This window comes from Pelodiscus sinensis, chromosome 6, assembly GCF_049634645.1.
Source record: "Pelodiscus sinensis isolate JC-2024 chromosome 6, ASM4963464v1, whole genome shotgun sequence".
In the NCBI taxonomy this organism is placed as follows: Eukaryota; Metazoa; Chordata; order Testudines; family Trionychidae; genus Pelodiscus; species Pelodiscus sinensis.
Window position 1 is genome coordinate 34,202,455 of NC_134716.1, and position 27,523 is coordinate 34,229,977.

General features: G+C 39.8%; 1 protein-coding gene across 1 annotated transcript in view; it reads left to right on the top strand.

The window, feature by feature from the left end:
- The window catches only part of TMC1 (transmembrane channel like 1), a 101,321-nt gene that overhangs the window by 50,036 nt on the left and 23,762 nt on the right, over nt 1-27,523 (top strand). The window contains exons 7-13 of the mRNA XM_075932632.1: nt 6,445-6,551; nt 8,500-8,598; nt 13,155-13,297; nt 17,161-17,305; nt 19,860-20,054; nt 26,298-26,477; nt 27,182-27,334. Coding sequence (XP_075788747.1) covers nt 6,445-6,551; nt 8,500-8,598; nt 13,155-13,297; nt 17,161-17,305; nt 19,860-20,054; nt 26,298-26,477; nt 27,182-27,334 — 1,022 coding nt within the window. The remainder of the gene's footprint in view (nt 1-6,444; nt 6,552-8,499; nt 8,599-13,154; nt 13,298-17,160; nt 17,306-19,859; nt 20,055-26,297; nt 26,478-27,181; nt 27,335-27,523) is intronic.

The window sequence follows — 27,523 nt, forward strand, 5'->3', positions numbered from 1 at the left end:
CCCCGTGCAGCGCGGCTACACGGGGCTTGAACTAGGTAGTTCGGACTAGGTTCCTATTCCGAACTACCGTTACTCCTCGTGAAACGAGGTGTACCGGTAGTTCGGAATAGGCACCCTAGTCCGAACTACCTAGTTCGAGCCCCGTGTAGCCGCGCTGCATGGGGTTCGAAGCAGCGGGGATTTAAAAATGGCGGCTCCCCGCTTATGCTAATGAAGCCCGGGAAATTCAAATCCCGGGCTTCATTAGCAAGTGCGGTATGCATACATTACCCCGCTAGTTCGAACTAGCGGGGTAGTGTAGACATACCCCAAGAGATTATGGTTAATGAAACAAGCTTCATAGTAAAGCTAGTCCACACAAACATGTAGCTTCTAGCAAGCTGGAGTGTGAATCTCTCTCACACTAGCCTGTCCCAGACTAAAATCCACATGGATCCTGCATTAACAGTTTGTTAACATGCTTTGATCTTTGAAATGGGACAAAGAAGATGGGACAAAGAAGCACACCAGCCAAAGCAAAAGGCAATGTACTCAATGTACTGATTGTATATGAAGACTAAACACTCCTGTGACCCTTAGAAAGGTCTCTGCAGTCAGGATTAAGTCACTTTAGTATGTTTGTTGCGTCTGTTTTGTGGGGAAAAATAGACTTCTGTGTTCATGGCTCTCAATTTGGCACTTTTGAGTACCACTAGACACATACAAATTGTTCCTTCAAGAACATCAGCAGATGTACATTACTGTGCTGGTGTATGTAGAAACAAGTTATTTTTTCAGGTAGCTCAAATGATTACTGCTATCATTTTGACTGCATTGCACATCTCTTATTTTCAAGGACAATTTGGGTACGTCTATATTGCAACATTATTTTGAAATAACTAGCGTTATTCCGAAACACCTTAGTCCGTGTCTACACAGCAGGCAGTTATTTCAAAATAGCGTCAAACCATTTCTCCAGTTTGTTGAGATCATTTTGAAACATATTCCTAACCTCCAAAGCACTTACAACCCCTCCTAGCTTGGTATCATCCTCAAACTTTATTAGTGTACCCACAATGCCACTATTTAGATTATTGATGAAGATATTGAACAGAATTAGACCCAGAACTGGTCACTCAGGGATTCCTCCTGATTTGCTCTTACAGCTTGACTGAGAATGCTCTCGCGGAATGATTTTCCAGCCTGTTATGCACCTGATATTAGCTCCATTTAGGTTGTACTTCCCTAGGTTTGCTTATGAGAAAGTCATGTGAGATGGTACCAAAAACCTTACTATAATCAAGATGTACCTACTGCCCTTATTGACAAGGCTCATTGCCCTGTCAAAGAAAGCTACAGTATTAGCTTGGTTTGGCATGATTTGTTCTTGAGAAATCCATACTGTTACTTATCACCTCATTACATCACAGCAAACTGATTGCTTGATTATTTGCTCCATTATCTTTCCTGGTACTGAAGTTAAACTGGTCTGTGATTTCCCAGGTTGTCCTTCTACCCCTTTTTCTTGATTGGCACTAGATTTGCCTTTTCCCAGTTTTCTGCAATCTCTCCCATCTTCTACGATTTTTAAAAGATAAATACTAGAGTTTTATTTATACTTGAGTTTTACATCAACTGTAAAATGCCCATTACTTCCAAATGGCAGTTTCATTGTGAGCTACCCTTGGTATGGGTCTTTCTGGGAACTATGTGCTTAGTCACGAGGCCCATTCACCAAATGGAGATCATGAAACACATACTATCTAAAAATACTTTTAAAGGTCATTGTATAATGCCTATATTTTATAAGTGTACCCTCTCTGCCACTAAATCTTCTTTTGTGAAAAATGTATTTAGCTTGAAAAGGCATTAACAGCTAATAATCAAACATATCCTTTAAAGTCTTTATGGTAATAATGCCCAGAATAGATGCCACTGCTAAGTTTAAACCTTTTTATTACCCAGTATTGAAATTAGCTCTGGAAAAGTGCTCTTGGCATAGAGCTCATAGGTTGGCTTTGTTGCTTGCATATAATATGCTATTAATTTAACAGCTCTCAAATCACAACATACAAAATAAAGACGAAAAAGAGAATGTGACCACAGGTATCAGAATATGTATATAAAAGCGGAAAGGACTTGTGATTACTGTTGTGGCAAAATTTGAGAATCTTCTTATAATAAAGTAAGCTTTATGTTTTATAGGGAGAGATGTCTTCCAATAATGAGTTAAGTCACCAGCAAATCCCCCTTGAAACAAACTTGGCTTAACATCACAGGGAATTGAGTGGGAGCTTCAGCCACCAATCAGTCCTAATAATAGTGCAAGATAGCTTTGCTGATAGTGGCTTTGGAACATGCAGTGTCAGGGTGGCCATGACCAGGGAAATGGCCCACTGTTTTAGGTGATTTATATTTTGTGTTGCAAAGCATTCCTAGGCAAGGCGATACTCAGCCAAAAAGAAAGGGCAACTCACCACATAATAACTTGAAACACATGGCATCGTGATCAACAAAGGACAAAGCAGTTCATGCAATCACTGGGATGTAATTTAGTACACAGAAGAAGCTGTTGAATAAATGTAGTTAATTTAAATTGAGCAGCTGGAGACAAGTGGTTCTTTTGGCGGGCTGGTAACAGAATAGAATTCATTCTGAGAACCCATGTGAGTGATCCTTCAGTTATATTTGGTAAATAAGTTGTTTTGCCATTAAAACTCATGTCTGCTTAAAGTAAGTAGACTAAGTATGTAAAAATAGACTAGGATCATTAATTGACAAAGTGTTTCCAGTGTACAGTTCTCTCCTGTAATGAAATAAGCTTTTCTCTTTTCCTGAGCTTAAAAATGCCTCGATACTGAGATTACCACAGCTTAAATGTTACCTTTATAATGCCCCTCAAGAAGTAGGATTGTGAAATTTCTCTTTATTAAAAAAACAAAACAAAACAAGTTTGGACAGAGACCAAGCATGACCTATGTCAACCTAAGAGAAAACTATTCTGCAACATTAACTAGAGTGGTTACTGCAAATGTATATGTTTTTACAGTACAAGTTTGCATGGACTGTATGCATGACTATCTAACCCAGGGCTACTCAACATGTGGCCCATGGGCCGCATGTAGTCTGCAGCCCGTTTATTTGTGACCCCCGAGTGGAAGCCAAAAAAAATAGTAGTCCATATAATGGTCTTCTGTTGATATGCATTTTAGTAGTTAAATTCCTGGACTGTCATTGATCATTAAAAGTGCTGTCATTTGGTTGGAAATGGGGTAAATATTGCATTTTATTAATATCAGCAGAACTGACTTAAATGGGGCTGGTGTGTTATGTAGTCTTTAATCTTTGTATTAAAAGATTATAACAGGGTTTAAAAGAGAACTAGATAAATTCATGGAGGTTAAGTCCATAAATGGCTATTTATGGGTATGGGTAAGGAATGGTGTCCCCAGCCTCTGTTTGTCAGAGGGTGGAGATGGATGGCAGGAGAGAGATCGCTTGATCATTACCGGTTTGATTCACTCCCTCTGGAACACCTGGCATTGGCCACTGTTGTCAGACAGGGTACTGGGCTGAATGGACCTTTGGTCTGACCCAGTATGGCCATTCTTATGTTCTTATTCATGTATTCATGTCAGTGTGAAAGAAGCTATTTGCATATATTTGCATGTATATGCAACCACACTTAAGTTGCAGCCCTCGGCATGTGCTGTGAGTATCATTGTGGCCCCCAGGGCTTCCAAAGTTGAGTAGCCCTGATCTAACCCATATCAAACAATGAAGTTGAAATTTGAAACCCAGAAGATCATCAAAGCAAACCATATAATTCAAAGATGAAATGACTCAGTCAGATTTTCAGAACTTTCCGTCCCCCATCTAGCACAGAAGAGGGCTGGACATGAAGTTACTTTTAAGACACCTTTATGCCTGTCCATCCATCCTGGGGTCACCAAGTGCTTGTCTAATCCCAACATCTGCTCATTACAACATCTGGCAATCAGCTGATGTGCAATTTAAGGTCCTTTATGTGGGCCAGGAATTAAGAACAGCTAGAGACTCCTAGGGCTGATCCTCCTCCCCCAGATATGCAGCCATGTGCTGGGGTACTGACAGGATGGCATAGGAGCTGAGCACTCTCCTATATGAGAGAGCCATTAAAGGAAGATTGCTGGCTATTTTGTGGTCGAGAGTAGGTCAGAGACAAAACCTGTCCCTTTGTCTTGTTATAGTTGTCTACTTAAATGGTGCTACTATTGGAAGCATCTAGGAAATAACATTAGAAAGTATAAAGCCTTCCTCTTCTAGGAACTGAAAAGTTCAATGTCCTGTACAGGCAGTGCCAATTACAAATGATAGCATGAAAGCTCCACATCTACATAAACAGGATAGGAATTTCAGCTCATCTTCAACAAAGACTTTGGATGAATCTCATCTCCTTAATTCAATCCCAGCTACTGACCGTTTTCATGAATAACAACAGGTCAGTGTTAGAATTAACTGGGGTACAAGGGGTAAGAATTAACTGGGGTAATCTTAACTGATGTTTTGCCAAAAGGGCCATTAACAGAGAAAATAGGTAACATAGTAACAAAATAGTGTATGAAATCGTCAGACAGAATAAAGGTTTACATACCCCCAAACCAACAGGAGCCACTTTAGCCAAAAATAAAAAAGATCATGTGGCCAGTGTTTTCATTTACAGCAGACACAACATTAGAACAACATAAATAAAATAAAAGAGAATAAATTCTCTTTGAATCTTCATTTAATTATAACAGTCTTGATTGCAACAGGAGGTTTCTTCACTTGGGCATGCCAAACCAGAACCTAAACTGCTATTTTATGTTTATTAGTAGTAATATAGTAGTAGTAATAACTAGGAACTGTGCATAGAGAGACACAATTCCTGCCCCATAATGCTTATGTTCAAAATTGAACACAATTAGTCAAAATAGAACTACCGTATTTTAGCGAATATAATCCGCGGGTTATATTCATTTTTACAAACCCTGCACCCCCCCCCTTCAGAGTATACTCGGGTGTGGGGTGTACAAAATTTCTTTTACTGACCTGGTGGTGAGCGATCCTCTGTCCCTTCTCCCGCTGCACAGTTGCCAGCCTCTGGGAGGGGGAGCGTTCATCTCCCGGTCCCTGCGCCGGAGTGCTCCCCCTGCCCCTTCCTGTGGCTGCGCAGGAACCGGGGGATGAGTGCTCCCCCTCTCAGAGGCTGGCGGCTGCGCAGCTGCAGGAAGGGGCAGGGGAGCACTCTCATTCCCCCGACCGGAGGTTGTACGGCTACACAGGAACCAGGCGGGGTGAGTGCTCCCCCAACCAGAGGGTGGCTAACTCCCCCCCCCCCCCCGACCCATAGAAGTCTCCCCTCCCCTGCACAGTTTGAAAAAAAGTCTTGTATACCCTGAGGGTTATACTTGTGCGTGGGGTATACAAGATTTTTTTTACTCAAACTGCAAAAACCACAGGTTATATTCGGGTGTGGGGTATACTCGGGCACAGGGTATATTCGCTAAAAGATATTAACTGGCAGAACTCAATTAATACTCTGCCCCTCTGTTCAAGGTGCCATTCTTATTCCTAAGCCTTTCCTGTTTACACTAGTAATCCTTTGCACAGTATACACTTGTTTCCCTAAACCTGAATCTTAAACCATTTCTTGTCATCATTGCTGTAACTTTTATATTGGTGAAGTATAGACTAATCAGTCTGTTGCGTGAAAAATCTTTTGCACTGAGTATCTGTATGCTCCTGGTTTTCTAGGTATTCTGCATCTGGTGTTGTGACAGACAGCAATCTGTTAGTGATTTAGCATAAAAATACCATTGTACTCTACACAATCACAGTATCACCACTGCAAATTCTAGTATTTTGGACCACTTCTGGGGAACAGTATGTGAGTGGTTTTTTTCAATTCCACAAGTTGTCTTTCCAGCAACACTTTTCTTTCTCCCTGGAGAGTAGCCCAGAAACAAAGCATATGCAGAAAGACATTGATAAGCTCTAGAGACCAGGATTTCAAAGATGTTTTGCTGATTTCAGTGGGAGTTAGGTGCCTTGTGTGATTTTCAAAAGGTCCTAATCAGATGAGGCATCTATCTACATCCTTATGCAACCAAATACCTTTGAGAATGTGGCCAAGGGAAATCATTTGAAGTTTTATTCTATTGTGTTAGTGTCATGTTACTTTTATTTCTTCAGTATAAACATATAATCTTTGGTAAATGATGTCTTGACTTCTCTTTTTTATATCATGTCAATTAAATGAATGGCAGGCTGCAAAACTGAACAATTACTAAATGATAAAATTACACAAATTAACATAGAATGAAGAAAAATCTGATTTTTTTTGCATTGTAAGCACTCACAAAAATGCTCAAGTAATCCTTGTCTCAAAGTAGGAAGACAAGTAGATTAACTGATCTCTTTTTATCACTTCAAATGTTCTCATAGGTCATTTTGGCTCTTCAGTAGCTTCCTATTTCATATTCTTGCGCTGGATGTATGGAATAAATATGATTCTCTTTGGATTGACATTTGGCCTTGTAATGGTGCCTGAGGTAAGAATGGGTGATGTGGGATTTTCTTAAATTGAGTTTCTTATTTCTATAGGCACATAAAATATTACTGAGGAAAGTTGTTTAAACTTTTACCTTTGTGACTAAAACACTTACGGGGAGATCTCTACAAATGCGCCAACACTTTTAAGCCATGGAAAAGAGACAGGATCGTGTAAAATGGTCCTAAAAGCTGTGGTTTTGCTCTGGGATGTATTCCTGGCCCAGGCACTGCACAAGAGAGCCATAAAGTTTCCTAGCACCACTTAACAGTGATAGCACCACAGGGGCAAGTGAGGCAGGGATGCCACAGCAGAACTAAGTGTGAGACAGGTGTGGGAGTCAGGGCTACATCCTGTCATGATGGGGATATTCCAGGTGGAGTTCCAGCTCACCCTGGAAAGTCTGTCTAAGTTATGTGAGGGGCATCTTCATGCTGGGCACTGGGGGGGAGGAAGACCACAAAGGTGGTTTAAAGCTACCTTAGCCCCCATCCGCTGGTCTGTGAGTTCTGTGCTGCACCCCAATAGAATATTTGCACTTTGAGCTTGAAATAGACCCCATGCCAGCAATGATCAAGAGTTAAAAATGTCTAGCCACAATGGCACAAGCATAGCTAGCCACCCCACATTTGTACCTAGCATCTTGAATGAGATTGTACTCAGGGAAGCTAGTTCCTCCCTCTGCTCATGTTGCCATAGTTACACTTCATTGTTAGAGAGCTGGCTTGCTTAGAGCTAGCCTGTGGTAGCTCAAGCTGGAAATTATACCTCCAACTCGGAGTATAGATGTATCTTTAGATGTGCTGCAAAGCATCTCAGCATAAGGTGGAATTCAACCAGAGTTGAATTTATCCTATGCAAAGGCTCAGTATAAGACTTAAGCAGGGCTCAAAATAGGATTTAAATCAAATGTAAATAGTACATAGGTCTTGGGCTGGCCCCTAAATTTCAGCCACAGAGAATATCTTCCTGATTACACTTATGTCCAGTGTGTGCATGTAAATGAGTGTATCAGATAATGTCAAGCTCAGAAGATTTATTTAGGATATGACATCTTCCAAATTTTTTCCAATTGATGGGCCAATTTCTGCACCCAGTCACCCCTCAGTAGAGTAATTTAAACTAACAGGGTTACTTTGGATTTACACCACATTTACGGCATGTCTACAAGACAGAGAAGATCGACCCACTGGAGGTCAATCTTCTAGCATTTGATTTAGCGGATCTAGTGTAACCCTCCCCAAATCAAATGCTGAGGGCAGCCCTCGCTGGCATCCTGTACTCCTCATTCTGTGAGGAGTAAGAGAAGCCGATGGGAGCATGTCCTCCCATTGGCCTCCTGCAGTGTAAATGCTGCAGTGGTTTGGCTTAAGGTAAGCTGAATCGAGCTACGCATTTTGCCTGGTGGGATGGTGTACCTTAAGATCACCTGCCTGGTCTAGTGTACAAGTCAAAAGAGAAACTCCCAGTGACTGTAGTGGAACAGGTTGGAAACTTCACTGGCCTAGTACCTTCCATGAATGTGCAAACCTCTCAACAGAGACTCTGGTTGTCATCATCTGAAAATTATATGCATGTAATGACCCAATATATTTTCTATGAACTAATGCAACCAAAGTGAATTTGCATCATTGAAATAACTCACCGATCGAATGAATATTTGTTAACCTCTTTGTTGCTGCTGCATATCAGTGGTGCAGCCTGATATTCCATTGATTTTTTAGTAGAATGCCACTTAATAAAAATGGGTGTGGCATAATAAAAATAGCCTCAATCACTATTCAAAGTTGTGAAGAGAAAGAATTTGGAGAGGTGAATTGGTATCTGGAGAGAATTATGAAGAATCCAAAGTGAATCTCCTGTGCAATTGTTCATATTTGCATTTTATGCTTTTTGGTTGTTGGTGGTATTTTGAGTGGTTATCTACATTCATCATATTTTGGCTACAGGTACTGATGGGGAAACCGTACGGCACATTGCCTAGAAAAACTGTCCCAAGAGCTGAAGAAGCAAGTGCTATGAATTTTGCAACTTTGTGGGACTTTAGTGTAAGTGTGCATTGTTGCAAGATTGCTTATTATACAACTCTTTTGGCTCTATAAGGCTTTGATTTCAATGTTTAGTGCTTCACAGTTCAAATTCAGCAGTTTTAAATGAAGTATGTCAGGAGGTAATTCAAACAGAGAGAAATCAGTTCAAATAATTTTTCCATTAATTCTGGGTATAGATGTTTTCTTGATCTAAAATGGAACATATGAACATTCCATGTGCATTACTGTGTCTTTAGAAATAAAAAAAATGAGAGGAATTTGGGAAGAAAAGAGAGTAGATTTGTTTAGTCTCTAGTGTAATTCATTTGTTCAGTAGAGTTCGACTATGAATAAACTTGACTCTTTGTCATTATATGCATTTAGATTTCATACTGTTGCCATGTAAACTCCAAGTAAGACAAAAACTTATACTACAGGGTTTCTTTTAAGGATAAATTAGAAGCAAAATTCTGTTTTTAAAATTTGCAAATATTTTAGCTGCAGTGAGAAGAATGGCTGAATCCCTTGTTGCTTCTTTGATGCTTATCATATCCTTAAGCAATGATCTTTCTCTAATAACTGTCAGAAGGTAGACTTCTAAATACAGTATAATACTTTTTATAGATTGAAACAATGTTTTCACCACGTTTCATACACGGCATGCCTACCTAGTGTGGTTATTGCACGTCTACAAAAGTAAATTTAAAATGACCATGCTGAGGACAAATTTCATGTCACAATGAATCCAGATAACAGTACCTTGGATGAAAGGTAATGAAAGTATCCACATTGTCTGTCAGGCAGCACAAATGATGGAATCATTTAAAGGATTCTGCATAAATGAAAAAAGGTGGAATTGTACAAGTGTTCTCCAGATTAATGGGACCAGCATTTAGATAAAGGTGATTTTGCCTGCAGCTTTTGTCCAATCTCCCTTTGGCATTTAGGCCTCAATCCTTCAAAGATTTATGAATACATTTAACTTTAATCACTTGTTATGGATTTCCACAATGATAGGTATGGTAAAAGATATGGCAGGTTCCTTGGAACAGTTTACAGCTCAGACATGGCAAACATGATAGAAGAGTTCATTGTCTCCATACTTACAAACAATAGGGGCAGTGTTAAATATTACTCAGGGGATGAAAGTGTTAAAATCTCCTTGGTTCAGACTCATCTCTGCTGATGCTGGGAAGGGTAGTGATGGTTGCAGGCAATGTTCCATCCCTCAGCCTAAGAAGTTCTGCCAGTTGGGAGCAGCTGTGAATTTCTGGATCATCCTAGGAGCCATGTGGACAGAGGATGTGATAGGGATTTACTGAATTAGCTTAGCCCTTGGCCATTCCTCCCATCAAGCACTGCCCATTTTCAAGCATGTGCTGATTACCTAGAGAGGTCCCGTCCTGTGCCACTCCAACCCCAGGTGGATATTCTTAATAGGGACCTTACCCCAGAAGCTCATGGTTCTTCCCCTGGTAAAGTGCCTGGAATGAACTCTGGCCCTCTCGTTTACTTCTTTAGAGAGTTTCAGCCTGGTAGCATGCCACCTGTGGAGGAAGTGTTGGATTTTTAAGCTCTCAGAACACAGGCAGAATAACAGAACAGAAACATTGATCTGTAGGCTGACTTCCTGACTTTTAATGCAATACTCCCCACCCGACTTACTGAAACCCAGTGAATTTTTAAAATTTTTAGTTTAATAAAGTATTTAAAGTAACACCTTCATCTCTCTCCACAGTGCTGGATATAAAGCCATAACTAGCCAGGTAAACTGTGTCTCCTTAGTCACAAGGTGATGGCCCCTCTCTAGATCCATGAAAGGTTGTCCATGTTCTTTTTTTGGGGGTGAGGGGGAGATCCTGCCCCATGGCAAGGAGCAACTGAATAGTAGTCTGCAATCACTGACACATGTCGGTAATTAATTGAGTTGTACTCCCTTATATTTGGATGGTCAGGAGTTACAATAGTTGAATGGCAATAGAAAGAGACACAGCAGTGAATCAGGTGGTGATTGCTATTTACACTGAGAGAGACATTCAGCAGAGGAGAGACACTGGAGGAGAAAAGGGAGCTCTTTAGCAACATAGAGCCTCTTGTAAGAAGAGTGGATTCTAGAAGAAGGGGAGAGAGGTTTATACAATTGTATGGAGAAGGTGAAAACTAGGAGACTTGAGAGGAAAGAGATGGTAGCTGGAGATGAGAGGCCACTGGTAACTGAGAAAGAAACAGGACCTAGCAACTCTGAAGGGGATAGACTAGCAAACTAGCTTGATTACTAGGTAACAGGTAGCACAAGAAGCAAAAGGGAGACAGAGAAAAATAGTTGGCTATAAAAGCAATGAGATAGTGAAAGACTTGGACCCCAAGCACTAGGGGGGGTAGGAGGGTAGGGGAGAAAGAACTTTGACAAAGGAAGTATAAGGCCAAAAAACATTCCCAAAGGACAACAAAACCTTTCTCCAGACAGGGATGGGAGCAGGTACCATGCAGTTGAGATTATTTTAGAGGCAAAATAATTTTTCAGGTCCAAAATAAAATGATACATTAATATGTATACTTAATCAAACACCTTTGGTATCAATAATTTCCCAATAACATTTCTTTCTAAAGTAATAATAAAGGGCTCTAAAACTTGCAAAACATGAGGGGACAAATTGTGCCTGGCCCAATTATCCTTTGTAATGTGACTATTTTCATCCTGCACAAATTACTAAATGGCGGTTGCCTTTTGTCTTTTAATCAGGAATTGAATTTTTTATATTTATGTATTCTGCGATTCAGACAATTACCCTATGCCATAGCAATCAAAATCTCAATGCTCATTATAATCATGTATTCAAAGAAAGAGAATATGGTCATCTGTTTTATGTTTTGCTGTGGGAAGGTAGTAGACCCTACACTTATGGCTACTGCTTATCAGCTAAAAATAGATCATACACCACAATTAAATACAGTAGACAAAGCCCCGGAAACAACATCCTTAATTATTCACAGTGCAGGCCTTATCTAGAGGTATTAAAACACCTATGACAACACTGACTTAGCAGAGTTTGTTGACTTTAAAGATATTTTAATACACAGTGTGATCTAGACAGTCATCCAGAAATATATGAATCTGTGAACAACTACAGATTAGTCAATCTACAACCATAATAATTCTTACATGAAACACCACCATTTCTTAATAGAAGTACAGATGCTAAACACAAACTATTTAATATAGATGTTCCTTCCACACTTTTGGTGCTATACAAATGAATAATAATATTCTCTTTATCCTAGAATCAGATGCCTAATGCTGTCTCTCCTGTAGGCATAGAATTATGGATGTTCTGATACCAATACAAATAATGAGATACATTGATTACCAAACCAAGAAATCTGTGAATATTTCCTCTAGTTACCAAATGTTAAAATTTCATTTTCACTTCTACCACAATTACAAATGAGGTTTTGTAAACCGTAACAACATTTCAGACATTTTAAAAGCTCCAATAAATCAAATGAATAGCTTGTGATTACACAAACAGTAATCTATGGACATTATAATCTATTAATGGATTGATTTTAAGAAATACCAGCAGCTAAACAGAAGGAAAGTAAATGGACATTTTAATTTAGGAGGACTAATGCACTCTGAATTAGCACTGTCAGTTCATAATCAGAACATATCAGATTCATCACCAGTATATTGGTAAATTATGCACTGGCATGCTGAACTCTGGTGTTTGACTTGAGTTAATTGTGCCTGTTTGGAGCTTCGCTGCTACTTTGCAGGTGGAATGCTGTTCATCAAAGGATTTTAAATGCAATGCTCTTCTACAGTGGTAAATGCTTATTCTAACCAAAATGGTCATTGACCAAACTAAGTCAACTATCCGGATTACTTTCAGACTCCAGCAATTACCCATGAAATTATTTTTGAGAAAACAATCCAAGCCAACAGAAACTTCATTCATATGAATTTTTTAAAGAAATGCAGTTTTTTTTAGTACCAACCTAGCAATTTGTTTTATAAACTGAAGGTAGAAGTACCATTTCATTATCCAATGAAACACATTCATGTGTTGAATAAAATGTATCAACTGTTAATCAGCACATAACACCACTGTCCAGGACTTTGACAGTAATTTTATACCAGACTTGAGGGAAATTTTAAGAACATGGAATATATTGTATATTATATATATTTTGTTTAGTTGAAAAGCCACTTTCTGTTAAATCTTTCCACTCCAACAAAACCACCTGGATGAAAAACTTTTCAGCTGCTATGTTTTAGATGACGTGCGTAACCTGTGAAGTCCCTGATAGGTTATGAATCTGACAATCAACATGAAATCTTTTTTCAGATCCTCTATAAAGGTTCCAAAACAGGGCTGTTCTGAATTCTCATAGAATAGTCATGCCCCAGCTCTCAGGTTTACCAAAATGATGTCTGGCGATGTCATGAAGGAGTAGAAATGAATGTCTCTTTGATGAAGTCTCTTTTGGTGAAGTTTAATGAGGTTTCATGTGTGCATGTAGGTATGTACATAACAGATTAGTTAAGATGTTGTGTGCCATTTACTTTTCAGGGCCTTGCACAGTACTCTGTGCTCTTCTATGGCTACTACAACAACCAGAGAACAATTGGATGGCTGAAGTTCAGGATGCCTCTTTCCTATTTCCTTGTGGGAGTTGGGACCATTGCCTATAGCTACATGGTTGTCATCCGAACGTGAGTTCCTTCTGGCTGTAGGGAAGTAAAGAATGAGTTAAAATAAATGCCACTCTCTTTACAAACTGTGGGGTCAGAGAGGATAATGCAGCAGTTTTAACTGCAGGATTAATGCAGCTCTGCTGGAGCAAAGCTGCAAGGAAATGCTGGACTATGTTAAAACCATTTATAATTTCTTAGGCCTGTGTTTATTTATTAGGGACGTGAAAGTGTAAACATGTAAATAATTAACTGATGAGTTTGGGTTCATTGGCTAACTATCATGATTACACGCAGGCCCTGCCTCATGCTGCTGCCTCTGTATCAGAGGCAGTGGGGGCAGGGGAACAGCGGCAGGTGGGAGCCAGCTTTTAAGCTCCCATAGAGTTACACCCTCCCTGTCTCTGATACAGAGGGGGAGAAAACAATCTTTACTGAAATAAACTTTCCCTCTGCAACTTAAAGGTATAAAATGAATGTATAATGCAGGGAACAAAGCTCTCAACCCCTCCTTTTATAATAATCAGTATCTGGTACAATGTCAGATAACACCCAGGCCATTTAGTTGTTTGTCTTTTAATCATACTTAGTGTGAATTAAACTTAAAAAGAAAAAAGGAAGAAGAGGAAAACACAGGACACAAAATTCAGCTGTATAAGCCACAGTGAGCAGTAAATGGTTCTCAGCAAGACTACAGTGGTTAGTTCACACTTACACAGCGGTGTAGGAGAATTGATGCCATTGGTCATGACTGACAAATTAGTCTCCAGTTGTGCTTTCTCTATTAAATTATATTTAGAGCTCAATATTAAAAACAGTAGGAAGAATATGGGTAAGTGGGAGAAAGAAAAGCAAGGCTAGGATGCTAAATAATTACACTTTGACGTTTAGAATTCTGGGTTTAAATCCTTAGAGTGAAAGAGAGTTTATTGAGAGTAGTGATTTGGACTATTGTACCTGTTTGCTTTCACCAGAAAATCCCTTAACATAAGAAACATCAATAAATAAACAAGCATACTGAAGTGTTTCTGCCGAACAAACTCATGATTGGAAAAGTCAGATAATGGCAGGTCAGGATTATCTGATGCTCTGGTGCAGATGGATAGCAGAAACTCATGCACAGCGTTCATGTGCCATATCAGGCTGTTTGTTTTTCCCTAGCACTAGATTAACTCAAAAAATACTTGGTTTTTTAGATAAGGTAAGCAGCATTCCCAGACAAGAAAATGGCCTAACAAATTATATGTGTCTCATTCACTGTTCATAAAAATGTGCGTGTTCAGAGAAAGAACAAAACATTTTGAGGCAACAGTCATAGTTTTTGACCAAGAACAGCTTTTAAAAATGTTTCTTTGATGCTATATCCCTGAAGATTAGAAGACTCTTCTCACCGATTCCTCTCAGGGAATTATATTTGAGTGGCTGTCACCCAGAAAAAAGAATCCGTATAACACAGAAACTCTGAGGCCAAAACAAAGGAAATATCCTTGGGGAAGCATATGCTGTATGTGCTAAATTTCCATCTGGTTACAAGATAATAGTGATGATCCACATTTAGGTAACGCTTGCATCAATTCTTTATATATGTAATATTCTTCTGAAAGCCATTTTTTCAAAAGCAATGGCACAGAAATTAAAACCTATTATCAAGGTTGTAGTTTTTGATGGTGGTTGGGGGCAGAGAAGAGAGATGTGAGGAGTGTGTGTGAGTGAGAGAGGAATTGACTATTATATTTATATAAGCTATTTTTAATTAGGGGGCAAATCAGCAACTCTCTCACTCAGCCACCCAACAGTAAGTGGAAAATCTGCAGCCTTAAGATTGCAGAATTCACGTATTTATAATGTTAGTTTCAAACTCTTAAGGAATTTTCAGCACATGATGCAATTGGGGCTAGATTTGCTTGTCTAAGCAGTGGGCAAACAATGTGGCCATGCATGCCCATGGCTACTGTGAAATCCATAGACTCTCAGCAGTCTTGGGTCATCCTTCAAGCATCTGGCATTCACCCAAGCCTAGAAGCTCCATGTTAGTCTCTGGGCCCCTGTCTCCATACAAGTATGGCTTCATCTGGATTGGGTGGTCAGGAAACAAATTACAGAAAGATAGGTATGGTAGATTCAAGAAATTGATGCAAGGAAGCTGTTAGGTTAGAGGAGACTTTCCCCATTCCTCTTTTTTCTTCTCTGCAATGGCAAAGTGTGTGTGTGTATGTGTGTCCACTATCTAGTTGCTGCTTGCTTTAATGATGATCACATTGGTTAAATGCTGTTATTAAATGTGGAATATGATACTGGAGAGTATTTTCCCAAATAATTTTCAGAGGAGAAGGGAATTATGAGAACAAGAACTGTCTGAAGAAATATTCACAACAGGTTATTTTCATACAACTTCAAACAGCTACCTAAGACAGTACCTTTAGGCTGTATCTACACTACCACATTATTTTAAAATAAGTTGTTTCAAAATAATAACTCCCAAAATAACTATTTCAAAATAAGCTTATTCCTCTTCACAAGCAAGAGTTATTATTTCAAAATAACAATCCCATTATTTCAAAATAACAGGTTTGGTAGTCTGGAGATTCACCATATTATTTCGAAATAAGGGGGGTTATTTTGAAATAACTCCCAAGTGTAGACGTGTCCTGAAACATCTGCATATCAGATACACGTATGGTAACAAACTCAAAATTAGCGGCCTAGACTCACTTGTAATATAACACATACAGATATTAAATATGCATTTTAACACCCACATTTTCATGATACATTGGCCAACTGCATGTTGGATGAAATCCTTCCATCCCCAAACACTGAGTTGTGTAATTTCTTTCTGGGAACTGGAGAGAATTAATCCTTCTATAATGTGACAGAGTGGCAGCAGGGGAGAAGCGTTACCAGGCCCTCTTAGAAACCCTTTGTGCTGTTAGTATCTTCCACCACTCCCACCTGCAGTGTCAACTCCACACCAGTTTAGCTGCCAGACACAACTCGATTCCTATGGATAAGAAAGGAGGAATGATGTATAACAAACAATTATCTAGATTCTAGGTTATTACACATATATTTTCTTGTGCATTGGAGGGTTTTTTTTTTTTTAGGGAACAGGGTTCACATTGTTTATTTCTAATAATAGGAGCCTGCTCCACAATATAACCTTAAAGTAGAAACTTGTTTTACCCTGAGCATGAAATTAATGACATATCCAAGGCCAAATGTATCATTCCCTAGCAATGTTCTCCCCTCCTTGTGCTTAATGGGCTGAATTAAGTAATATAATATGCGGCAATGACCATCAATGTTACAAAGCTGACAATACCTTGAAAGAGAGAAGTAAGCAATCCAAGGTGATGTCAAACCACTTAAGAAACAATTTGCTATTGGTGGAAGCTATTATAAATCCAGTTACAAGCACATAACAGACTAGCAGCATAAAAGAAAGCAGCATTTGTAATTTGTTTAGTCATGCAATAAGGTTTTTTCCCCCCTGGACAGTTATTAGAATTTATTTTTCTCTTGGTCAAACCTAGGATCTGGTCAGCAGCATTGTAGGTCTTCTATAGTTTTCTGTTTAAGATAACTTAGTCTTCTCTTTTGAAATCTTGTTTCCTGCTGAGTTTCTCATCCAACTGAACTTCTCTAACATTCTGCTGAAGAAACAAATAAGAAACTCTGTAGTGAGAAAATGAAGCGACTTGACCGGATATGGTCTGCCCATCATTTCTTCATCATCATGGGACTGGAGTGCATGTCCTGGGTTTGGGATGACATAACATGATATTCTGTAACATGAGGAACATTTGAAAATCTAAATCACTTCACAGAGAACTGCTGCTTCTCTCTAACCATGGGTTCTTTGTACATCTTTCTGGCCTTTGCAGAATGGCAAAGAATGCAAACGAGGAAGGTGGCGGGGATGATACAAGTTTTAATTTCAGCTGGAAAATGTTCACAAGCTGGGATTACTTGATTGGCAATCCTGAAACAGCGGATAATAAGTTTGCCTCAATCACAACAAGTTTTAAGGTAAGCTAGAGCTCACTACAAAGAGTGAACCTGACTCTCCCTTTATACCAAAGTCAGTCAATGGAGATATATCACTGTAAAACAGTGTTTCTTAAACTGTTCAAGACCGAGGAACACCAAACAATATTTTTTTTTATGGGAAACACCAAGGATTTTTTTGTTGAGAAAAAAAAAGCCCCCAAGGGAAACGTTGTTGACCCCCTCTCCCCCCCAAAAAACAAAACAAAACCCCCCAAAAAGGAGTCTTGCCCCTTTAAGGGTGGCTGTTCCCAGGGAAAAGTTGTTGACTAAATAAAAGAAGCCCCCAGAGAAAAGTTGTTGAGAAAATTTTTTTTTAAAAAGGAGGCTTGTCCCTTTAAGGGCTGCCATTTTGAATTCTGTTCTCTCCGCGGCACACCTCTGACTTCCTCACAGTACACCAGTGTGCCACAGAACACACTTTAAGAAATGCTGCTCTAAAACCTGTAGGAGAGTGGAACTAGGTCCTGTGGTATCTCACTCTCTCTTTTCTGATAGTACAGCAGGTAAGCAGTACTCATAGAAATGGCTGTGTTCTGTGGGACTCCTGTACACGTCCTTGCAAAATGATTCCCATGTAAACATGTTTTTCTTCTCCTCATCATCTCTCCTAGCTTCTAGTTTCTATGGTGCTCTTTTTTTTTAAGTTTTGTTTAAAAAATGCTGGTGACATTTGCAGCACTGACATTATCATATTCTCTTGCTGCTCTGAAGAGATGCCACTAGACAGCAAAGTCATTGCCACAAGGGCCCATTCGGCGTGTCAAAAAATATGGATTCAGAAGTTTGACATCACACCTGCATCTCAGTAAAATAAAAAAGGTCACTTTGTTTTTTTCTCACAACAACAAATATTTTATTTTTCAGGTGAACAGGGAGACACAGCCCAGTTCCCTGTGCACGGCAGCACATTCACTGACTGGACTCTAACCTTAGGGTTGTCTGGGGACCTCAGCAGTCCCTGGTGTGCTCATGAGTACATGAGGGGTAGTGCAACAGCCACATTGGTTGCATGCAGCCTGTCAGTAGAGTACTGAGGCAAGCAGTTTAGGGACACCATGGGGCAAGAGCATGTAGCTGTTTCTACCACATGCTTCATTTGGGAAATGCAGCATGCCCTGTCCTCCCCTGTTAGTGTGGAGAGTGCAGGAGGCTACAACTGTGTTAAGGATTGGAGGAACAAGAGCTTTGCTTATTCCATCCCACTTAACCAGCAACACCTCCTGTGCTTTCCATAATTCTGTCCAGGGTGCTGACAACCCTCCCCCGCAATTTACACATAAAGGGCATCTCTCCCCCACTCAACGATATAAGTAATTTTGCTGGGAGTTACTCAGGTCCTGGGGGTGCAGAATAAAGCCCAACAAGCTCAAGCAGCAGTGGCTCTTTGTGTAGTTTCCTACGGAGGGTAGAGGACTGTGAAGATCTGCCAGTCCTCCCCTCACATTCTATTATGCCTACATGGGGGCAGTCAGCCTACATGGGGACATAAAGAAAAATTCAATTGAGAAAGATCTAGAGAGATCACATGAGGTTCTTGATGGAAATCCCATGATACAGCCATCCTACCTTCATTTCTGTGACCAGGCTGGGAGCTGAACAGTCAAGGGGTGATGTCTGGCCTTACTAAGCTCAGTGGGAGCTTTACCAATGACTTAAATGGTGCCAGGGCTCCACTCAAGAATTTCTGCTCTCTTATTTCCCTTATGTAATAGGCAAAAGAGTAGTAAAGAAAGCAGAGCCACACAGAGTTGTTAGAAGGCAGTAATCCTGCTGCCCTGATGGGCGATTGATACGTTTATGTACAGTAATGTAAGAAGCAGTAACTAAACTCTCCCTCTACAAGAACATCTTGGAGACTGTGTGAACTCTTTCTGCTGATGAAGTTCAGGGAGGAGGAAGGTTAGAGTTACTCAAGAGCCCTTAAATTCACCTTCAGCCTACACTGTGCAAATGAAGTACAAATCCTTCATTTTAATATCAGAAATCATCCAGAGTTGGTTTAGCCTGGGGTTCCTACACACAAACCCTTTTCAGTCCCTCTGACTTACAGACCTACAGACTTGCAGACTTACAGAGCTGTTTCCACTGCCACACAAGAGTTGCCTGGTTCCTTAACAAAAAGGTTTCAGAAAGCTGATCCCACACTTACGCTTCTGGGTCTCTAAAAGCACCTGGTGAATTCAGTCAGTGCTGGCAGCACCTGGTGAATTCAGTCAGTGCTTTGACTTTTTTTGAATTACAGCTTCGGCATGTGAATTCAGGTGTAAGAAAAAATGAAACAAACTCAATGGGGAAAAAGCCATAGAAAATGAGCCTGACTATACTCATGCAAGCCAAACCCAGCAAGGCCCCACAGATCCAGGAGAGACTGTGATACATCAGCGTCACCTTCTTAAGAGATGCCCAGGAGTAAACACCATTCATCATGACTTATTTAAAAAGCCTGTTATCTAATAGCTGAACAGACAATATAGAGCCTGATGTTCTTAATGCTGCTCACTTACAACTACACTTTTGTTTCCAATAAGTGCAGGAAGCTATTGTGGAGGAGCAGGAGAACCGAAAAGAAGAAAACATTCATCTAACCCGATTCCTGAGAGTTCTTGCTAACTTCTTTGCCCTGTGCACGCTTGCTGGGAGTGGGTACCTCATCTATTTTGTTGTGAGGAGATCCCAGAAGTTTGCTTTGGAAGGCCTGGATAACTATGGCTGGTGGGAGAGAAATGAAGTTAGTCCCAGCACACTTTATGAAACAGATGTGGTGTGAAGGCACAGCTCTCTCTTTCTTTCTCTGCTCTACAGTGTGTTTTTTCTTGTCTTTTAATTAGGGCTTGGATAGTAAATGGGTAAGAAGAGATTTCCCTTTTCTCTGTTTCTCATATTCATTAAGACAAGTGTGTTTTGTTTTGCTTTTTATAATAGCTTTTCATGTTGGGCTTCCCCACTTCAATTTCAGCCCTAATTATATCCCCTTTGTCCTCCATGCTCTTTGGTCTGGCACTCTTTTTCAGCTCCTAAGAGGACTCCAGAAAACCCTGCAAAGGGTCTGTGTGCAAAGGGTCTAAGAAAACTGACTTCACAGAAATCTGTTTCATGGGGAGGTGAGCAAGGGAATCATTGTGAACTAGGAAACTTTGAGGTGGGGGTGCTGGGCCTGGTGGCTGATGATGCAGAAGGCTTAGCTGCTGAACTGGACTGTTACTTGTCTGTGGATGACCCTAGGGCTGTTGCTACATTTCAAAGGCTAAAGCGCCGCATGGAGCCCATGGCTCCCCTGCTGACCCCAGGTTCCATGCAGTGCTGCTGCTTTGAAATGCTGCAGTGGAATTTCAAAGCGGCAGTGCCGCATGGAGCCTGGGGTCAGTTGGGAAGTCCCTAGGTGATCCTGGGCTCCATATGGTGCTGCTGCTTTGAAATGCTGTGTGCTGCCTGGGGACACTTCAGTTGGCCCCGAGCTGCATGCGACTTTTCAAATCGGTAGCACCACATGGAGTCCGGGGTCTGGTCCCAGGCTTCAAGCAGTACTGCCACTTTGAAGTACCCCTTCTTCTTTCCCCCAACAAGGGGCAGCAACGGGGCGGAGGGGGAAGCAACTAGTTGACTAGTCCTTCACATCCCGACTTGTAAGATTTGTGGACACTCAGTGTGTGTCTACACAGCAGGGCTTAACTTAAAATAACCTAAGCAAATTGAGCTATGTCAGTTGCATAGCTTATTATGAAATAGTTTATTTCGAAATTGGGAGCATCCACACAGCACTTTTTATTTTGAAATAGAGCACTCATCCTCCAACTTCCCTTACTCCTTGTACAATGAGGGTTACAGGAGTTGGAGTAAGAAGTCCTCCAGCCTGACAGTCAACATTATTTTGAAATAAGTGCCTGCTGTGTAGACGCGGACTACATTATTTCGGAATAGCGCTAGTTATTTCAAAATGATGTTGCTGTGTAGACGTACCCTCAGTGTACACTCCTTGCATCCTTTGCTACCTTTCCAGTGAAACCACCCTCATACTGCTGGTTATTGATTCTTCTTCACTTGTGGGGAAGGGGAGTATAAGGATTTATATATCTGGGTTTGCTGAATGGATTCTTTGGATTCATCTGAGTGCACTTATTCATTCCTGTCATTCTCCTTTTCCTTTATCCGTCTGTCAGCAGTACAGCTTTTATGTTGAATCCCTTACACAGACCAAAGTCTAACATCAAGCTGTCTAATTTCCTGCACACATTTAAAGCAACTAATGACAGGACCTCAACTACTTTATTAATACAGCCTGTTAATGGCATTGTGAGGTATCTTGCGATTTACCATGTTGGTGGAAAAAATGGACAGTATATTTCTGCATTCCAGCTGAGTAGTGTAGTTCAAGTTGGCCAAAAAGATGGATGGGGTTGTATATTAACAGTAACATTTATTATTTTAAGCCTTTACTATTGGTTACTTTAGGTAAACACAGGCAAAAGGAGAAGTAATAAATCATAGTTTCAAGCAAACAGAGTGAATTCAAGGACATAGGGGAGTTCCATTAAGTCTTTGGATAAACATGACATTCACACACACACACACACACACACACACACACACACAAAAGTTTAGGTCTAAAAAATGTGGCACATTTCCCTACAATATAGACCACACCAAAAAAAAAAAAAACTTTGGGCCTGACTGCCCTTTTGTTTATGCTGATTCTGTATTGATGCAATTCCATTGTCTTTACTATTATTCTTGCTTTACACTGATGTACGTTTATGTATATGAGATTAAAATAACAGATTTTTGTTATACTCAGCTGGGGAAAAATCCTTGTTCTGTGACAAAAGGAGAAGAGCATCGGTCGGTGCTCTCCAAAGTTTACTCTATTTATTGTTGTCTGGCTTAATTCCCAGGTCACAGCCACACAACAGCACCTAACGTAGCAAGGAACTACAAACTATGATTTATTAAGCACATTCAGTACTTTATTCCAGCAAACCTCTCAGTGGCTCCACTGGGAGAATTTTTAGAGCAAGGAGTGATTAAGAAGTGATAAGCCAGGCTCTATATTAAGCACAATGATATATAGTACTCATCATTTTCCTTCTAAAAAAACAGTGGGCAAAAGTCTCTCTTGCATTCCAATCTTTTGACATCCGTCTGATGGTACAGAGGGGCGATTCCTTGGTACATCGGGTTGCAGAGTAGAGTCAGTGTAACTAGCTATTACACCATCCATTTAGGTAGCCCCATGGTATGACCAGAATACTATTGTACTCTTGCTATTCTCCACTGGGATAATACTGGGCCAGAGCAGAACCTCAAAAACAGTGAGTCACACCTGGCTCTTTTTATATCCCCATCCCACACACACCTCAGCTGAACCAATTAGACCATACATAGCTGGGGGTATGTCTAGACCACATGCCTCTGCCGACAGAGGCATGTAAAATAGGCTACCCGACATAGTCAGTGAAGTGGGAATTTAAATATCGCCAGCTTCATTAAAATAAAAATGACCGCTGCGCTGTGCTAGCTCAGCTGATCGTCGGCACAGCGCACGAGTTAAGATGCGGATCGGTCGACAAGGGAAGCCTTTGTCGACCGCTCCTTTAAAACTCGTTTCACGAGGCATAAGGCAGTGGTCGACAAAAGCTTCCCTTGTCGACTGATCCGCGTCTTGACTAACGCGCTGTGCTGACGATCAGCTGAGCCTGCACAGTGCGGCGGCAGAGGCATGTAGTCTAGACATACTCTGAAAGTCTAGCCTGTTCTTTGGAAAAGAAAGAAAGTAGATACTGAGTGGAGTTCAGTAGACTTGGAATCTAACTCCTCGTTCTGTCAATGGCCTGCTGGGTGATATGGGAAAGTTACTTTACCACTTTGTGTCTAAATTTTCCTATCTGTAAAATGGAGTTAATGATACGGGACTCTGTTGTAAAACACGGGGCTCTCTACTGATGCAAAGCCCTATATAAAAGCTAAGTATTATTATTTGGAAGCAAATTGATAGCGTCAGGAAAAATGCATATAATAAATTCTGTTTGTTTTTATCTCGTGTACTTGCAGAATTACTTAAACAAAAGGCATATAATAAAAGCGTAGATAACTTGTAGGAAGACACACTGATTCAGCCAACACAGAGTCATTAACATTTGAAAGATAATGTCTTATTATATTAAAAAATCTTACCAACAGCAAACAAAAATACCACACATGAACAAATTTTACATTTAAGATCTCGCATACTTGAAGACAATGGATTTTTACAAAGACATATCTTCCAATTTAAAAATAACAGCAGTGGGGGCAGAATAGATCACCACATTTGTATGTAAGGTGTCCTTAAGTCAAATATTAGTTTTAATTCTAGACATCTTGAGGTTTTGCTACTATAAAATATAAATCCTCTTCCTAATTAATTTTACATGAAAAATACACCTTTATTACTGCCTTCAGTTGTAGGGCTTATTATTATTGCATTCAGTAAGATGGGAAAGAGTGATTTATATTGACTAAACTGTTTATTCTTAAAACTTGTAATTTAAACAGCAAGCAATGGGCACTCAGTATTCATCGTTGGTGTGATTTAGGATGCTGGGAACTTGTGTTTAGACTTCCCTGCAGTTACAGCACTACTTATAAGATTCATAACCTCACTTAGTGGGAAAATCAGAGCTGCTTGTGCAGCTGTTTATTTTCTAGCCTTCAAAGTGCCATGGAAATGTTTGCTCTCCAGAATAGTTGACTTCTCAGTGTGGGGAAAGGATGTGTTTGGAGCTAGAGTTTGCACACCAGTTAGTGGGTATCTGGTGATTATTATTCCATGCTTACAATATAATCTCCGTTCCATAGGGTAGACATTACTTTTGAAATTCACTTCTTGTTCCTTGTAGATTTTTAGTGGTTGGCAAAAAATCCAGCAAATATGGAGAAGTTGAATATTGGAGGGAGGGCGGGTATCAGGGTTAATTCACTTGTGTGCATTCACCTCTAGGATTGAAACACCCAATTCCAATCTACCGATGACCTGTCTCTCTTTCTCTCTGGGCATTAGTTCAGTGGTTCAGTACTGTCTCAGAGTACTGTCTTGGTACTGTCTTAAGCACTTCTGAGATTCTCATGGATATTTTATTGTTATCAATATGCCTGTATTTTTTCAGTAATAACACCAATAAAAAGTAAGAACACCTCACCGTAAGGCATGAAAATAAGAACCAATGGCCAAGATTTCTGTCAAATTTAGGTTTGCAAAATAGTTAAGCACATAAAAACCACCACCTTTTAAATCAATAGCACTCGGGTAAATAGATTCTCTCTTCTTCAGTTATAAAGCCAGAAGCTGCTAGGGCTGCCAGCTACAAATACTTATTTGTTTGGTTTTAACAAGTGCTATTTCTTTTTGTTAGAATTAGTTGTTTAAATAGTGATAATTAAACACCTTTCTATATTTATAGGAAACAGCACTGAATTTGTATAATCATAAAATCTCCTGCTAGTCACTGTGCTATTAGCGCTGTGCAGAATGTGCTACTGGTTGTCTATAAATATGAACATCAAATAATTAGCACTCATTAAAATCCAAAAATAGAAAAGCAGCAAATGCCATTTATTTCTTACAATTGAGAACACCGATCCCACTGATGAAACGCTATGAGACACCAATGCTCTGAATTTGCAAATGCAAATGGGTAATTTTTCTTGCTGTGTAGTTTCTTTCTTTTGTCATGTAATGTGTGCAAACAGAAGTATAATCTATCCTTTGTTATAACAATGTTGAAAATGCATTACATTTTGCTTACATTTTGGCAAGAGTGGGCACATAAGAGGTTAATTTCAGGCAGTCCCAAGATATCTGAGAAAAATCGCACAAAAGAGCAAAAATCAATTTCACCTGTACTCCAGAAACGAACACCTTATGGAATTAGATTCACTCTGTGGAATGTATAATCTATACTGAGTTTCAAAATGATTAGCAGATATCTTTATGCTATAGGCTATTCAACTCATGGATGCTGCTTGCTTTTCTTCCCATTCCCCTATCAGGGAGTGAGGGAAAAGTACACTTCCATAAAGTTGTATAGATAACTTAATGCAGTTACAGAATGCTAATCACAAAAGATAGAAAGGAGAGCACAGTTGATTTAGTGGTGCATTGTTCTAAAAATGCCTTATATTGTTTAAACCCAGACCCCTTAGGTAATCTATTATTCGTACATATACAAGGGATGGATTTGACATGAAAAATTATTGGAAATGGTGAATCCCTCAAATCTGATGCAGAGTTTGGCCTGAAAATAGGTGTAATTTGGAATAAAGTAACTAATATTTATTATCCTTTTCAATGCTAGTAGTTAAAAAGAATTTAAACAGAGATTAAGAACATTTCCCCAATTATTTACAGTAGCTTATAGTTGATTTTTTCCATACTTTAGTCCCCCATGAAAACATCTTGGTTACGTCTACATTGGCCCCTTTTCCGGAAGAGCATGGTAATTTTTGAAATTGCATTAGGGAAATGCGTGGGGGATTTAAATATCCCCCGCGGCATTTAAATAAAAATGTCCGCCGCTTTTTTCCGGCTTTTTTCCGGCTTTTAGAAAAGCCGGAAAAGAGCGTCTACACTGGCCCCGATCCTCCGGAAAAAGCGCCCTTTTCCGGAGGATCTTATTCCTACTTCAAAGTAGCGCTTTTTCCGGAGGATCGGGGCCAGTGTAGACGCTCTTTTCCGGCTTTTCTAAAAGCTGGAAAAAAGCGGCGGACATTTTTATTTAAATGCCGCGGGGGATATTTAAATCCCCCGCGCATTTCCCTATTGCGATTTCAAAAATTACCATGCCCCTTCCGGAAAAGGGGCCAATGTAGACGAGCCCCTCATGTAAACTCCCACAGTAAGGTTTTGTTTGTACACTGGGTGAAATACCAGCTAAAATGGCAGGGGAAGATCAAAAGTCAAGGACTTGTGTCTGACTTTTTCTTGTGTGATTCTTTGCAGGTGAACATGGTCATGTCTCTTTTGGGAATGTTCTGTCCAACTTTATTTGATGTTATCAGTTCTCTGGAAAACTACCACCCTCGAATAGCTCTCAGATGGCAGCTGGGGCGCATCTTTGCTCTCTTCCTGGGCAATCTCTACACATTCATCATTGCCCTGATGGATGAGATCAATCTCAAGGCAAGCTAACCAGGAGATCTTCCATCACCATTGAACGCATGGGTTTTTTTTTAAACTTCTAATGAGGGTCAAGTTAAGTTAAGGGTTCCCAAGATGGTGCTGTGATCTCTAGGGAGATCAAACATGGGTTACAGGGTTGTGACTACAGTTGGGGAGGAATTTTTCAATTAATAAAAAGGTTTTTTTTATCAGAAAAACAGTGATTTGTTGAACCTGAAATTTATTGGAAAAAAGAGTTGGTTTAACAAATTCCTCAACTAAAAATTGTTTTTTTCCCTGAAATTGGCAAAATGAAATATTCAGAACACAAATCTCTCATGTGAACTAATTTTTTGTTTAGAAATGTAAACTATTTATAATAAAAAATAGAGTAATGGTCAAAATCAAAATATAACACTTTGACTGATGCAACCCTAATTATTTTTCATTTTTTGTTTTGCAATTGTTTCCCCATGATCTTTACTTTTCACCCAGATTCAAGATGGTCTTTTTTCCCCCCAAAATCTCAAAAGTTCACAGGATAGATAATTGTTTCCAATCTTCCATCAACCATTCTAGAAGTGATCACTTCATCATGTCCCTATGATTCCCAATCGAGCTCTAAGGGAGGCAAGTTCTAAGCATGGGAAAGATTAAGAACTACTGAGTTAAGTTCATACAGTTGATCTGTCGATTAAAAACACATTTGGGATTTCTTTTTCTAGCTGGAAGAAGAGAAGATAGTGAAGTACAACATGACAATATGGGAAGCCAGCCTCTACAATGGTACAATACCAGAAAATGCCACTGCCCCTCCAATACAGGTGGATCCTGCAGACGTCCCTAGAGGGCCATGTTGGGAAACAATGGTAGGGCAGGTAATGCAGTTTATTTAGTATAATGAATCTCTCAGAGGATTTTATATCACCACCACTCTTTATTTCTGTTTTCACTTGGCATTTTCCTAAAATAGGAAAGGATTGTGAATTAAGGGAAGACAGGATCCATGTCACTTCTTAGCTAATGGGCAGAGAAATACTTGTACCTTTGTTGAATCCTTTCAGGGC